Source organism: Mastacembelus armatus, chromosome 17 (genome assembly GCF_900324485.2).
Source record: "Mastacembelus armatus chromosome 17, fMasArm1.2, whole genome shotgun sequence".
Lineage (NCBI taxonomy): Eukaryota > Metazoa > Chordata > Actinopteri > Synbranchiformes > Mastacembelidae > Mastacembelus > Mastacembelus armatus.
In genome coordinates this window covers 19,312,839-19,326,073 of record NC_046649.1, presented here as the reverse complement: position 1 = coordinate 19,326,073, position 13,235 = coordinate 19,312,839, and the positions used below count along the sequence as shown (strand labels likewise).

At 38.4% G+C, this 13,235-nt stretch overlaps 1 protein-coding gene across 1 annotated transcript in view; it reads right to left on the bottom strand.

Annotated features, from left to right (window-relative positions):
- Positions 1 to 13,235, bottom strand: part of LOC113133764 (band 4.1-like protein 3) — a 42,854-nt gene that overhangs the window by 16,126 nt on the left and 13,493 nt on the right. The window contains exons 3-9 of the mRNA XM_026312636.1: positions 10,883 to 11,058; positions 7,619 to 7,762; positions 3,262 to 3,366; positions 2,908 to 2,950; positions 2,751 to 2,826; positions 2,357 to 2,575; positions 1,354 to 1,441 (exon numbers count right to left, since the gene is read on the bottom strand). Coding sequence (XP_026168421.1) covers positions 1,354 to 1,441; positions 2,357 to 2,575; positions 2,751 to 2,826; positions 2,908 to 2,950; positions 3,262 to 3,366; positions 7,619 to 7,762; positions 10,883 to 11,047 — 840 coding nt within the window. The 5' untranslated portion in view covers positions 11,048 to 11,058. The remainder of the gene's footprint in view (positions 1 to 1,353; positions 1,442 to 2,356; positions 2,576 to 2,750; positions 2,827 to 2,907; positions 2,951 to 3,261; positions 3,367 to 7,618; positions 7,763 to 10,882; positions 11,059 to 13,235) is intronic.

Sequence of the window (13,235 nt, the reverse complement as noted above, 5' to 3'; positions counted from 1 at the left end):
GGATGCTGGTCTGATTCGTACATATCTTTCTTGTGTATCAGACTATGACTCTCAGAACCAACACTGAGCTCTGATGTCTAAACAGTTTGATCAAGGCTGCTTCCTCATCTCTGTCGTCTCCTCCATTCTGATCTAAATCTATGAATGTAATATCCTTTTCCTTTGTCACATCTAGACCCGTTTGACTTTCAAAGCGCTTTTGATAACTCATTCATATCAAAACTGATGACTAATTTTCTTTTATGACAGCAGACCTGTTGTCATACTCCAGCTCTCTCTTTGCTGCCTGTGTTCAAATGGTGTGTTTGATCCCATCTGGCCAGTGGATTAGAAACAGCCAGAAAATCATTCAAGTCAAAATGGCCTCCAGACCCAATCCTCCCCAAACATCCTTCCACATTTCATCCTCAAATCCACAGAGGCAGCAGTGATATAATGTCAGCTGATCAGCAGTGCAGCGAGGCATGTTGAACTGAGGCATTACTTTGGCAGCCATGATGTTTCAGAAGCAGCAGTGTTGTGGTGGCAAGCGTCACTACTGTCTGCATGAGTGGAATGTGTTAGTTTTAGATTGCTTGGGATTGCTTCAAATGTTATATCACTTGCTTCTTTAATACATCTCTTGGAGAGACCTACCTTAACTGCAGACACAAAGCATTGTTCATTTACGAAAATTACTTCAAGAAGTAGTTTGTGTTTTCTTATATATTTAGCCTTTTTGCCAAGAATTAGATGAGAAGGTTGACACTACTCTTGCACCTACATGTATACGGTAAATCTGAAGCTATTTCCAGCAGCTGGCTATCTTAACTTAGCATAAAGGCTTGCTCTGTCTAAATGTAACAAATTCCACCTATCAGGACCTTTAAAGCTGTCTTCTCACCACAATGGATAGTTATGTGTGGGCCACTAAAACAAATGAGACTTATGATTATTAATGAGCTTTAAAGGTGACTGTAGGCAGATACCTCTGGGCAGAGCTGTGCTAGCTATTTCCCCACTGGTTAGAGTCTTTATGTTGAACTTAATTAACCAGCTGTTGCCATTTATAATAAAACAATCAACCATCTCATCTAACTCTTGGAAAGTAAATACGTGTATTATTAAAGACATTAGGGATATTCTAGTTTAATATTTAAAAGCTACTTCATTATTTCCCTTACTGATTGTGGGGATACAGAAGTAACAGCTTCTGTACATATGTTTTTTCTTTAAAGATGACATTAAAAAACAGAAACTTGACATCTACCACTGTGCTTGCTATTTTTAAATCTAGCTTGAAAGTGACTTGATTTGAAGGCATTTTGTTGTAAATTCTTCATGAGGAGTTAAAAATTTAAAGTGGCTTTTTACCTTGGCATGATGTAGGTCTACGCCATACATGGACAGCTTCTTGGCATTTTCCAGGAAATGAATTTCTGCTTCGGCCGGTGTCATCCCCCTAACAAGATATAACATAACAGTCCAGACATACAAGGTCAACATGTGCAAGTAAAGCAGAAGAAAGATTTGATGCTTTCAGGCTAATGTAAAGCAACAAAAACAAGGATGACTCTTTTTTTTTTTTTTGGTGTAAAAGCCTTTGGAAAATGGTTGTCTTTGTGGATGCATTTAACTGAAGTGCCACAGAGTGCCATGAGTGCCTCCATTTTTAGCATAGATGGCCTTTAGAGAGACCCTAATCTTGGCACTGTCACTGCCTCACTCCACCCACTGGGTAAGAAAGGACTGCATCAAATTACATGTGAATCATTGTGATACAGGGAGAATGGGAGACTCAGAAAAAAGACGGTAAGCTAGAGCCATTTAGAAGAAAACAAATCCAACATCTGCAGGCATGTTACACTTCAAAGCAGATTATTATTCCTAGATACAAACATCACTCCAGTGACAAATTAATATAAACCTTATAAGAATCTGGACAGCCACCACACATGTACTGTCTTCATAAAGCAGGTTAGCTGAGATTTAGGAATAGCATTAAAGTATGGGCTTTTCACTTTTGATTTTGCTTATTTGGTCATGATTATTAAATGCTAAAGAGAAACTGAAGAATTTAAATGTGATGTTGAGGGGTTTTAAATGTGCATTCCAATTTTCTCCCATTTTCCAGCTGAAATTTCAGTGTTAGGTTAGTATCTGCCACCAAAATCCAAACGTGACCATCTCATTCAGAAAAATGCTGATATGGTCATCTGGGACACCTCCATTTATGACATTTCTCTGATCAGTAACTTGGACAGTATTTAATTTTCTGTATTATTTATTTGGCTCTCAGAGGCAGCTGCATGTACTGTATAACTAATTTGTAAATTCGACATTCTCATCAGGTCTATAATTTTATTAAATGACTAACTTGTAGGTTTTGTGGAGCTCCATGACTTTCTCCTCTAGCTCTTTGGTCTGGTTGGGGGCGAAGCGCAGTTCACTGATGTAGTCGCTGCCCAGCTCCTCTGGGTCGTAGTCTCCGAGTTCAGACTGCACTGTGTAAGAGCCCAGCACTGTGTGAGTGGCAAAGGAGCAGGGCAGACGACCTGACACCACATCATCTCTCAGCTGCAGGCACAGGTAGTACCTGTAGGAGACAGAAACATTGGAATCATTTTGTTCTTATAATCCAATCCAATTTATGTGTTGACTTTAAACAAAATTTATCTTCATAATCCATTTTCAGGCATTCAAAAGGAAGGCTGAGCAACAGTGATACATTTTAAAGATGAACATCAGCACTAAATTAATTTCTACCTCACCTTGTGATATCCTCAGTCAGCTGGGAGGGGTCTGGAGGGTAAAACTTTACGTTGAAAGCGAAATTCCAGGGACCAGCTGAGACATAAAGAGAACATTCATTTGGTTGTTCAGAAATAAATGTAGTACAATGAGGCCTTAGTATATGTCGGCACTTACTCCTGATCTGTTTCTTCAGATCTTTGGATGGGTCCAGCCAATTCTGCAACAGACAGACATGATTTGTGAGCAAAGAACCACAGTGGTATGTGTACAAGGAGCATTGTCGTTGTGAAGACTGCAGCTTGTTTAGCACAGTGATCTTAACAGTAATAATAATAAAAAAAAGAAGAAGAAGAAAAAAAGGAAACAAAGACAATTGTACAAGAACTTTTGGAAAGTTTTCATGTTAACCATTTAACCAATTTTGCCACATTTAATATACTTTAGCTTCATTCATTTGAATTCATCTGGTCCATGAACTACTTTGCAATCAATTATTAGCAGCTTCTACTGTAAAGTTTTCTAGATTACCTTCTGATTCTCTACATCCCTGTATGTAATGCCAAAGTAGTCCTTCTCCAACAGATTAAGATGATCACACACTTTATCAAACAGTACTTGGCCCTTGGCTCGTTTCTGTCAGTGGAAAAAACACATGCATTCAATAAACAATGACAGTACACTGTAACCAGTCAATTCCACATTTTATGAACAAGAAGGCATTACTTAAATCAAAATCACATCAGGATGTAATTTTGTACAAGAAGTGTCCCACAGATCCATCTACTGCTTTTTTCTCTTTCACAGAAAGAATGTTAGGCATGGTAACACTTGTGTATCTGACTATAGTCAACAATTGTGGTTAACAATAAAAGCATTAAAAGTAAAATAACAAGAAAACATAACTACACATACAAAACAAACATCTCAGTCTGGAATTTCCTAGTGCATTTAGCTTGTGATAATTTAATAAAAACTGACCTCAATTTTCAGAGTAACATGCCAGTTTTCAATTACAATAATAGCATAATGCTACACTCCTCCTTGTCAGAGCCTTTTCCTAAAAGATTAACCCTTGAGGTATTACAGCTACACTCGGCCAACCGGGCTGCTGTGAATTGATTAGTTCTATATAAAGGATTATAGTATAAATACGTTTCTAGGCTCAAGGTGAATATCAGCTATTTGAGAGCTTAACAGCAATCAATGCACATTTCTCAGTGCATGGCCTCTCTCACATCAGTCATTCGCAGGCTCACATGGGCTATTTTAAGGCCTGCGTTGCCACAACACAAATGCCAAAGCCACATGTCTTGATATGCTGAAAGCCACTGTCAAATCTTATTCGGGCAGCAGGAGTCACAACACACTTATGTATCTGTTACATTCACATGTAGGCAGAGTAGTGGCTTAAAGCCTCACATGCATATAAACACATGATTTTAACATGTTTATGGCAGCAATACTAGCCATACACTACTTCAAACATATGTGAGCTTCTAAATACACACTGTTTTGGCACTTCATGCAAAAACACATCCTTTGAGGAAAATGAGTGTGTGTTTATGATTTTAACAGAACCACAAATCTGCTGCTGGCACAGACTAAATCCTACAAGAACATTTCTAAAGGGAATTAGTCATGTCAGTATTGCTGCCTTCCTGTGACATTAGCTTCTCAATGCAACACTTAACCCTGGCTTCGCCGACACATAAAAGTTGTGATTTGTACACCCTCTGTTTAGGCTTAGTCACATAGTTGTGTAACCGTTCGAGTCAGCTGATTTATACTGTGAGGTTGTTTATGTCAATGAAAACAGCAGGAAAACTGATCTCAAATTAGAATAGAAACTTTCGTCTTGATCAGCTGAATTTCAAAATGTTCTAGTCTAAATTTAGAGAGTAAACAACAGCGGAGGCTATAGTAAATTTGAAGATGATAAGAAACTGGAGCATTCATCACCAAAGTGCATATTAATAGCAGGGTTGAAACTGATGGTTATTTTAATTATTGATGCATCTGCAGACGACTTTCTCAATTAATCATTTGTCTATCAAATGTGAAAAATCAAAAAAGTAAAAGTAGGATAATGGATTTTCAAAAATACATATCGTTGAGAACAAAAACAACAACAGAGTGAGATGCAGGATCCACGCCCACTCCACTGGGACATACACCCTCTGAAGTGATGGAGAGGAGGTGCAGCAGTTCTCTTTGACAGAAATAATAGGAAATTATTAGTGCAGACATTTTCCCCAAAGGAGTAAGTCAAGTTGAGCTACAAGGTCACAGGGATAAATCTGTCCAATCTTGACATTATGGAACCAGTTTCAAAAGACGACTCCCTGGCAATTTTGTGAGGATCCTCTGACCGCAATTCTATCCTTGTGTCAAACACCATAAGCTGACCTAGCCTGCTGTGTTACACACTGAGCTGTTACTTCCATGCACTTTTAGCACCGACTGGTCACAAATTTTCCTTATTGGTTGTTATGACAACTCCTCTTGTAAGGGGGAAACTAATTAGCCCTTATTTGATGTCTCTTGCTTTTTATTGTAATGTCTAGTGTTTAATTAAACCGCTCCAATTAGGATACTGGTATTAGTAACTACCCCATGACGACATGGCCACAGTGATTAAAGGTATTGTCCATCTACCAGCATCAACCGGAGGTGACTCATGTTCACTGCATCGGTTTGCACAACTTGATTTTCTATTATTGCTCATTCAAAAAGGTGCCTGATTCTGCCACGATCATGTGAGGCAGCAGACTGGCATGCTATTCAGACACAACTGTGTAACTAATGATACAAAGACATGATATAGTGTCTGCAACTACCAGTTATTATTGGCATAATCAATTGAGTGTATAAAATCTGAAAATAGAGAGCAAAGTGTGGTGAGGAGTGGTTTATGGAGTGAGTTTCTTGTGGGTCTCACCAGAGCCTGGGAAGAAATTAGGCAGAGTGCTTTTAAAAATTAACTAGAATATGCTTCAAGCAGTCTGTACAAAACATCTACATTTTATAAAAATATGTGAAGGGTTTTTATTAAACCAAATACTCTTAGTACATTTCATTTTAGGGACAGATATTACAGTAATTACACCCTTTTACTAGATCCTTCTGCTCACATCCACACTAATTCCCTATAATCCAAGGTTATTCCTCGTCAAAAGGGGGGATGACTACTGAACAGGAGAAGGGACATTCATTCAATACTCCACACTTGATGTTGACATATATACAATTCATGTTATTATGTTTAAATTTCTCATATATTTTACACATTAAGTTACACATTACTGGAGATTAGTCAGTTCTTTCAGTGCACAAGCAAACAGCAGTATTGCAGAAAGTCTGTCTCAAGGCTAAGAAGACCAGACTGACCCCCATTTCCAGATCACCGTCCTTAACAATCCTTCCATGGCCACAATGGGATATCATGTAATCATGTTAACACACAGTCAATGACATTGCTTCCATAGAACAATTGCTGCCATTTCACAGTCAGAGCCCCTCACCTCGCCGCCATCAGCTAATCCCAAAGTCCAAACCCCTGGTGGGAAAGAATCTGCTCAAGGGAGATGTGTGGAGGAGGATCTGGCTCACTCCTTCACTCTACACATATTTTTAGGAAAAGCTGAAAGTCTCATAACTTTGAGAAAAAAGCTCAAGTTGTTAGGAAAGAAATATGCCAGAGCGAAATGTCAAATAAGTTCACTATTTACATTAATTCCTGAATTCATAATATTGTAAGAATGAAAGATTGTTTGAAGACAGAAAGCAGCTATTATGTTGTGAAGCAGCTACACACATTTACACGCACACACAAAAAAGACATTTTCCTTGGCTGAGTGTGGGCTCTATTTGTATTAGTGGGGTTATCTGTGAGTACTGGAAACTTGAGAATTATAGATTATCAGGGCAATTGTTCCAGCCAAGGCTACATATGCATAAGGAAAAAAATAACCTTACACAGCAATTTAACACAAATGTAAATGTGCAGTAAAATAAACGAAAGACTTTATACAGAGTATTAAAATATCACAGCTTTATCCTGGCTGCCATTCTGTCGTAATGCAACTAAATCTTGGTTCATTAAATTTGAAACATTTCATTTTTCGTATTGCTCTTTTGCTACATTGCCCAGCCCAGAAAATAATAAATCCATTCAATACCCCACCCTGTTCCTTCATTCGATCCCTTTCTGATTAACAACCAGCTCATGTTCTATTTCTGCTCCTTTTACAAAACATCGCACTTCCATATTTAATTTTTCCACATGATGATAAAAGCCAGATAGGGTGCCGGGGATTGCAAGCTTCAAATTTACAACATAAAGATGTGTTTTTCACTGATTGTTGGGTTTATTACTGGGGAATAGATGAGCTTTGATGTAAGAGCTAAACATTTAAGAACCGTAATACGAATTATAGTTTTCTCTCCAGACTAAACCAAGAAGCTTTGGAGGAAAAACAAATCCTACAAAGCAATCTGAGAATGCAAATATGAATGCACAGTAAAATTCATGAAAATCCTACTTTCAGAAATAGATGTCAAAATATCACTTTTATTTTATAACATGTCAAGTTTAATAAAAATTAGACCCAAACAAATCCAGACAGAAACTGTCAACCTTTTCCATTTAAAGACTCTTTGAACTTTAAAAAAAAAAGGCAAAACATTCAGAATATTCAGGATTTTTGATTTGTAAATGCTGTATACAGAGGCTGATGGAAACATCTCACTACTTCTGAGTTACTGATCATTTAAATGCTCCATGGAGCATCTTGAAAAACAATCCCTACACCACTTGTATATAGCATACTTAAATAATCATATGGTTAAAGCTTTGGTCTCACCCCAACCACCTGCAGATTCTCACCTCCACATTTACTGTGTAGTCCGAGCCGTCCAGCAGGGTGACTTTACACTGCATGATCTTCACCTTCTTCACTCCTCTCAAAGGAGACTTGGACAGACGACTGGTGGATGATCTGTGGGACACCTGATCCTCGTCCTGCTGCTCCTGAAAGTAACAGAACAAGTGTCACTTAACAGTAATGAGTTGAATAGTTTATATGAGTAATGACTATAGTTTTCTACAGCATAATTCTTTGTGTAGTATAGTAAAGCTGTGAGATATCGCTGCATTTATTTTATTGACTGAATATCATTCAAATATCGTCAAAACTTCATGTGACAAGTGGCACTATTAAGCATCAGGTTGCTTTTAACTAACTAACCGAGCAAAGAGTGAATACTCAGTGGGCTAATCCAGATTTACCACCTACACTGTATTAGCTTTGGCTATAAACTGCTGTGACTGGTCTCTCTGGCTCTCAGTTTTCCAATCACTATCATTAGATAACTGTCTCCAACCACCTAAATGACAATTATTTAATGTAGCTGCAACCCTGACTGAATGGAATCAGGCCTCACCAAGAACAGTTGGAGGTGTACCTCCATTTCGTCCTAAACAGAGAAAATCCAATTTTCCACTTCACTGAAAACAAAGCCTTCCTGACTGACTTGATGCTGAAAAAGAGCCCTCTGGCTCAGACGCATTTTCCTTCTTAAACATGGATAAAACTGGACTCAAGGCCCCTTTTCATTTTTGTATTAAAAAAAAAAAAAAAATCTTATCTTGTTCCTTCCATTATATTGGTCCAACAGTATCTACTGTAAGTCGTGTGGACCCGTTTTCCCTATGGACTAATTCAGATGTAATGCTTAATGAAACAAGAAAATTACAAGCACTTTCAGAGAGCACGATTAAAGTGACAGCATAATTTAGACTTAATTTAGTTAGAATTTCCAAGAAACACCAAAGGATAAATTTAAAACATTTACAGATGATTTACGATTTATTAAAACAATCAGCACAGATGTATGAAATCACAGGAGGGAAGCTGTAAATGAAGGACAGTCATATCTGCACTCTGTTGGAGCATGTGTCTCACAGGCAAGACTGACACTGCTGTGTCAGATTGCTGTGATGTCTCAGCTATGTTTCTGCCAATTCACACAGCAGGGCATCATCCATCACCCTCAGTGTGACATGATGAGGGCTGTTTAATGCAGCTAAACTGATGAGACAACTAAATTCTACATTATAAAACTCTTTTAACCATACTTTTACTGTGGCTGTAAGGATGGCACTATTAATCTATGTTGCCAGTCAGTTCACTTTGACCCAGGTGAAAACACTTCATTAAACTATTAGATTATTATGAACATCCCTGTACCCTGTGGATGAACTGATCCTTCAGTTACCATCCATCCTGCACCAACATTACATGAAAAGCTAGTGCCAATCAGCCTCAGCTGTACTTTGTGTCTTCTGCTATTTAGCATATGTAAACATGCTATCAAGCTAAACTGATACAGAGGACATGGTAAACCTGCCATATCCATTCATATTCATATTGTCATTGTGATAATGCTAATGTTGGCATTCAGGTCGAAGTGGTGATATGATGCAGCTAGAGCCATTAATCAGAATGTGTTAACATTAAAACATCAAATTTCTTTACACTGTCCTGCCCAGGAGCCAATTAATCTAATCTCACCTTGTTTCTTCTGATCTCTCATTACGTTACTTATTGCTTCTTTCGTGTTAGGACTTACTCTCAAGGCTATTTTTTCTCTCCATCAGACACTGCTTTTCAATACTTTTTGCCACATCATGATAAATGCATACTGCTAGGTCAGTGAGGTTGTGAGCCAGAACATGTTCAAATTACAGCTTCAAGCTCAACCACGTAGCAAATCAGAAGAGGAGAAAAACCTTTGACCTTTTGACTCCTTAATACTGAATTCTTGTAAATGACAGGAATCTACAAATTCAAACTTAAGTGACCATCAGCTACATGCCTACAGTGTCCTGTAAATGCTAAAAATAGTATAAAGAGGATGGCTCAGAGCTAAACCTTGCTCTAATGTGGTCTTAAGAACATCTGTAAAACCTCTTATAAGTTCAGTCTTCTGCTCTCCAGGTTATATCCATCAACAGACCAATTTTAGGGTAAGAAAGGTGTGACTTCATGCTTGTGCCTATCAGGCTCTTTGAAGCTAAACTTCAGACACTAAACAGAGTCTTGTTTGATAAGCTATTAATTCAAAGGGAAAGTGCAGCACTAGATCTCAAGAAAGAATACAATAAAAGCTAAATTACAGTATGTATAAGCTAATTTTGGAGCTTGACTACTAAAGCATTCATTCTGAATACTAACTCTCTATGCATGTAAGGTTGGCCAAAATATTTTCCTTTCAAGTGGTCTGAGGCTGTGGCCCTGCAGCTTGAAAGCACTGGAAATTCAATCTACAGATCAATTAGGTAGTGAGCCCAGAAAGCTGTTTGGGCCAAAATCTGCAGACAAGCACTTCAGTTCAGAAAGCTACCTGTGCTGTCTCAGATATAAAATGGAAACGATGCAGGTTGCAGTATTGTTTTTATCATGGGGAAGAAAACACTTGTTTAAAAAGCACTGAACTGGTGTTTTCACTGTTCATTACCTGAATATAAAAACACTGATTTATGTGGTGTTTTTTTTTTACCTTTTGCCTTTACTGACATTCAGTAATTTGTGTTAATTTTATTGCTGAAAACCCAAGCCATGAGGCTTTACTTTCAACCAACATCAGTAGCTCAGTTCATTCATCATTTGCACAGCTCTGATGTTGAGCTAACCAGCAAAACCAGCGGATGTGGTGCTGGGAATTAAAACATCCTCCCCATTTCCACAATAAAAGCACAGAGCATTGATAAGGACAGGCTGACTAGTCAATAGAAATATTTGATGCAGGGTTGTAACCATCAGTAGGGAAGCTGAGGTCATGTCATCGCTATTTTGTTTTACCCATGTTCATTTCTATTTTTCACACAAAGGCTTAATTCATGCAGTAGAGACAAATTGTGTGTAATGTTTTTACAAATCCAGGCCTTAAGGGATATGTGCAGTGTTTACACGTGGAAAATCTGTGCCCAATCAAAACACTATGTGTATTTTATAAACACGCTGAACAGTACGTTACAGGTTGGATGTTACTTCATTAAATTTAAGATGTCCGTGACAACTGGTAGCATACTTTGCAGGTCCAGTTCAAACAGGGGTGAATGGGTAAATGTGGTTAAGCAAAGGCTGACCTGTTCTTTCCTGGCCGGAGTGCTGTGTCCGGCAGCGGCGGGAAGCTGCTCCGGCTGGTTCTGAGGTGAGGTGGGTTCGGCTGCTGCTTTATCTTTGCCCTTCTCCGTCTCGTTGTTCTCCTGCGGCTGCTTGGCCTCTGACTCTGCGCCTGTTTCAGTCGTCATGGTAAATCACGCTGGAGTGGAGAAAAGAGGATGGTAAAGAGAAAACTATGAGTCAGCTGACTGGTTGTGAATTGATCTACTGTTGCTTGATCAGCATTGTGTAATGATGAGTTACTCTGTGATGCAGATGCAGAAATATGGATGCTGTTTGGCAGCAGAATAAAAAAAGTGGCATAAATGTAAATGGCTTAGGTGCACTCCCTTTCTCAATAATCTCAGCAGTGTCAGCAGACAATAATGGAAAAGTGGTTAGTGCCGGTGCTCTGACTTCCACAAATTCAGGAGTATGTTTATTTTACAGATAATGGGAGTCTGGATTTCATCATAGTTTAAAACTACTATTTCCTAAATGGCTGCAACTGGAGAGTTATCATTGATGATTAATCTGCAAAATATTTTCCAAATTGGGAAAATTAAAAATTTTCCATATGGCAGTTAGTGTTTTTTTTTGTCTACCATCTAAATTTATATAATTTACATTACCTTAAAAGAGAACGACTCAAAGAGAAATAAATCCTCACATAGGGAAGATTGGATGGATGGATCTGCATTTTACTTGAAAAGCAAATTCCTGTCTATGACTACTCAGAATCAGCTAATGGTTGTAGCTCTGTCACCATCTTGTAAAAGAATCAACATAACTAAGCTATTCAGATCTATCTAAAAATAACACAAAATATTACACTAATAATCAAGAGGAAAAGAACTGACAAATATAACAATTATCAATATAAAATTAACTAATCAAATAAAATGCCAAACATTTTAGGTTGCAGTTTTTGATGTTTAAAAGGGCAGCAGATTTTCTCAAACTGTCGTCAAAATTAGTTTCTAACTGCTTTGACAAAAAAGATGACATGTCCATGCTAAAATGGAAACAGTAGGTTTTGCCTTGAATCTGAAAGACTAAACATTGAAGGTTTGCTTCTAATGATATTTTTTATTGATTAATCTTCTGGATAATTTTTCAATTAATCAATTAGTCTGTAAAATATCAGAACATATGAAGAACATTAATCATTAATGAAAATAATCAGAGGCATTTCCCTAGGAGCATCATACCAGTGACACGTGCGGTCTTAAATACCTACTATAAAAGGGGTAATGACATGAAACATCTAATGGCTAGTTTTGCCAAAGATGGCAGGACAGATCACACTGGCAGCGCCTGTGCTAAACATATCCACAGGCTTTGACACTGGGATGTGAGGTTTGGAATGCATGTCTGTGGCCCAGCACACTGGGCCGTTGCTGCAGAGAATCTGAGGTTTGTAGTATGGATGCCTGTCGTTCTGCATTGGGCTGGCTTCTCCCTGAGCTCTATTTATAGTGCTGGGATGACTCGGGAGGATCTCTGACTTCCAGCTATGGCCGGGACAGAGACCTCTGATTCAACAAAGCCAACATTTCATGCTGAGGTGATCCCCAAGCTATTGACATGCTTAATAAACAAAGGAAAACTCATCTTTGTTTATACAGCAGGTTTGAATCTCTACGTGATTATTTTTAAAAAGGCGTTAGACTATAAAGCCAAATAAAGTTTAAGAACAAACACTTCAAAATAGAGAGGTGTTCGCTTTTAAATCAAACCGAAGAAGGTTAACTCCGCACAGCAGGAAAACTGGACTTGGAAATGACTCAAAACACTTGAGTGTCTTCTTTGTTTTCAGCATTTCTGTTCTTGCTTTTAAAGAAGTCAAGCAAATCAAGTTTCACTGAACCTCCACCTCAACCTCCATAACTTCAGGTGCAATAAAAAGGTGATGAAGATGACTAAATCTCTATTACAGCCCTGAGAAGAATCAGAGTGAAAGAAGTCACAACATCCAAACTTCAAAGAACAAGTTTTCAAATTGAAGATTGAACTGAATTCAACCAGAATCCTCTCAAAAAACTCCTGCTGTTTCTTTATTGTGTCCTGTGTGGCAGAGCTGAGCAGCCGCTCAGTAGTCAGCTGACAGGCGATGGCTGCACAGCTAACCTTCGCTTCCCTTAACCCCCTATGAAACAGGAACTATGTTACGAGGGGAGGAAAGGAACATCTTAGCACTATAGAAATGGAGGAAGAATACGTTCAGTCACTGGTGACAGGCACTCTTCTCAGGGCCACACAACAGCCCACACAGTAGCCTTGTGTGTGGCTCTTTCCATGGCCTGGCACATACATTATGCATTCAGAAAGCTGTAT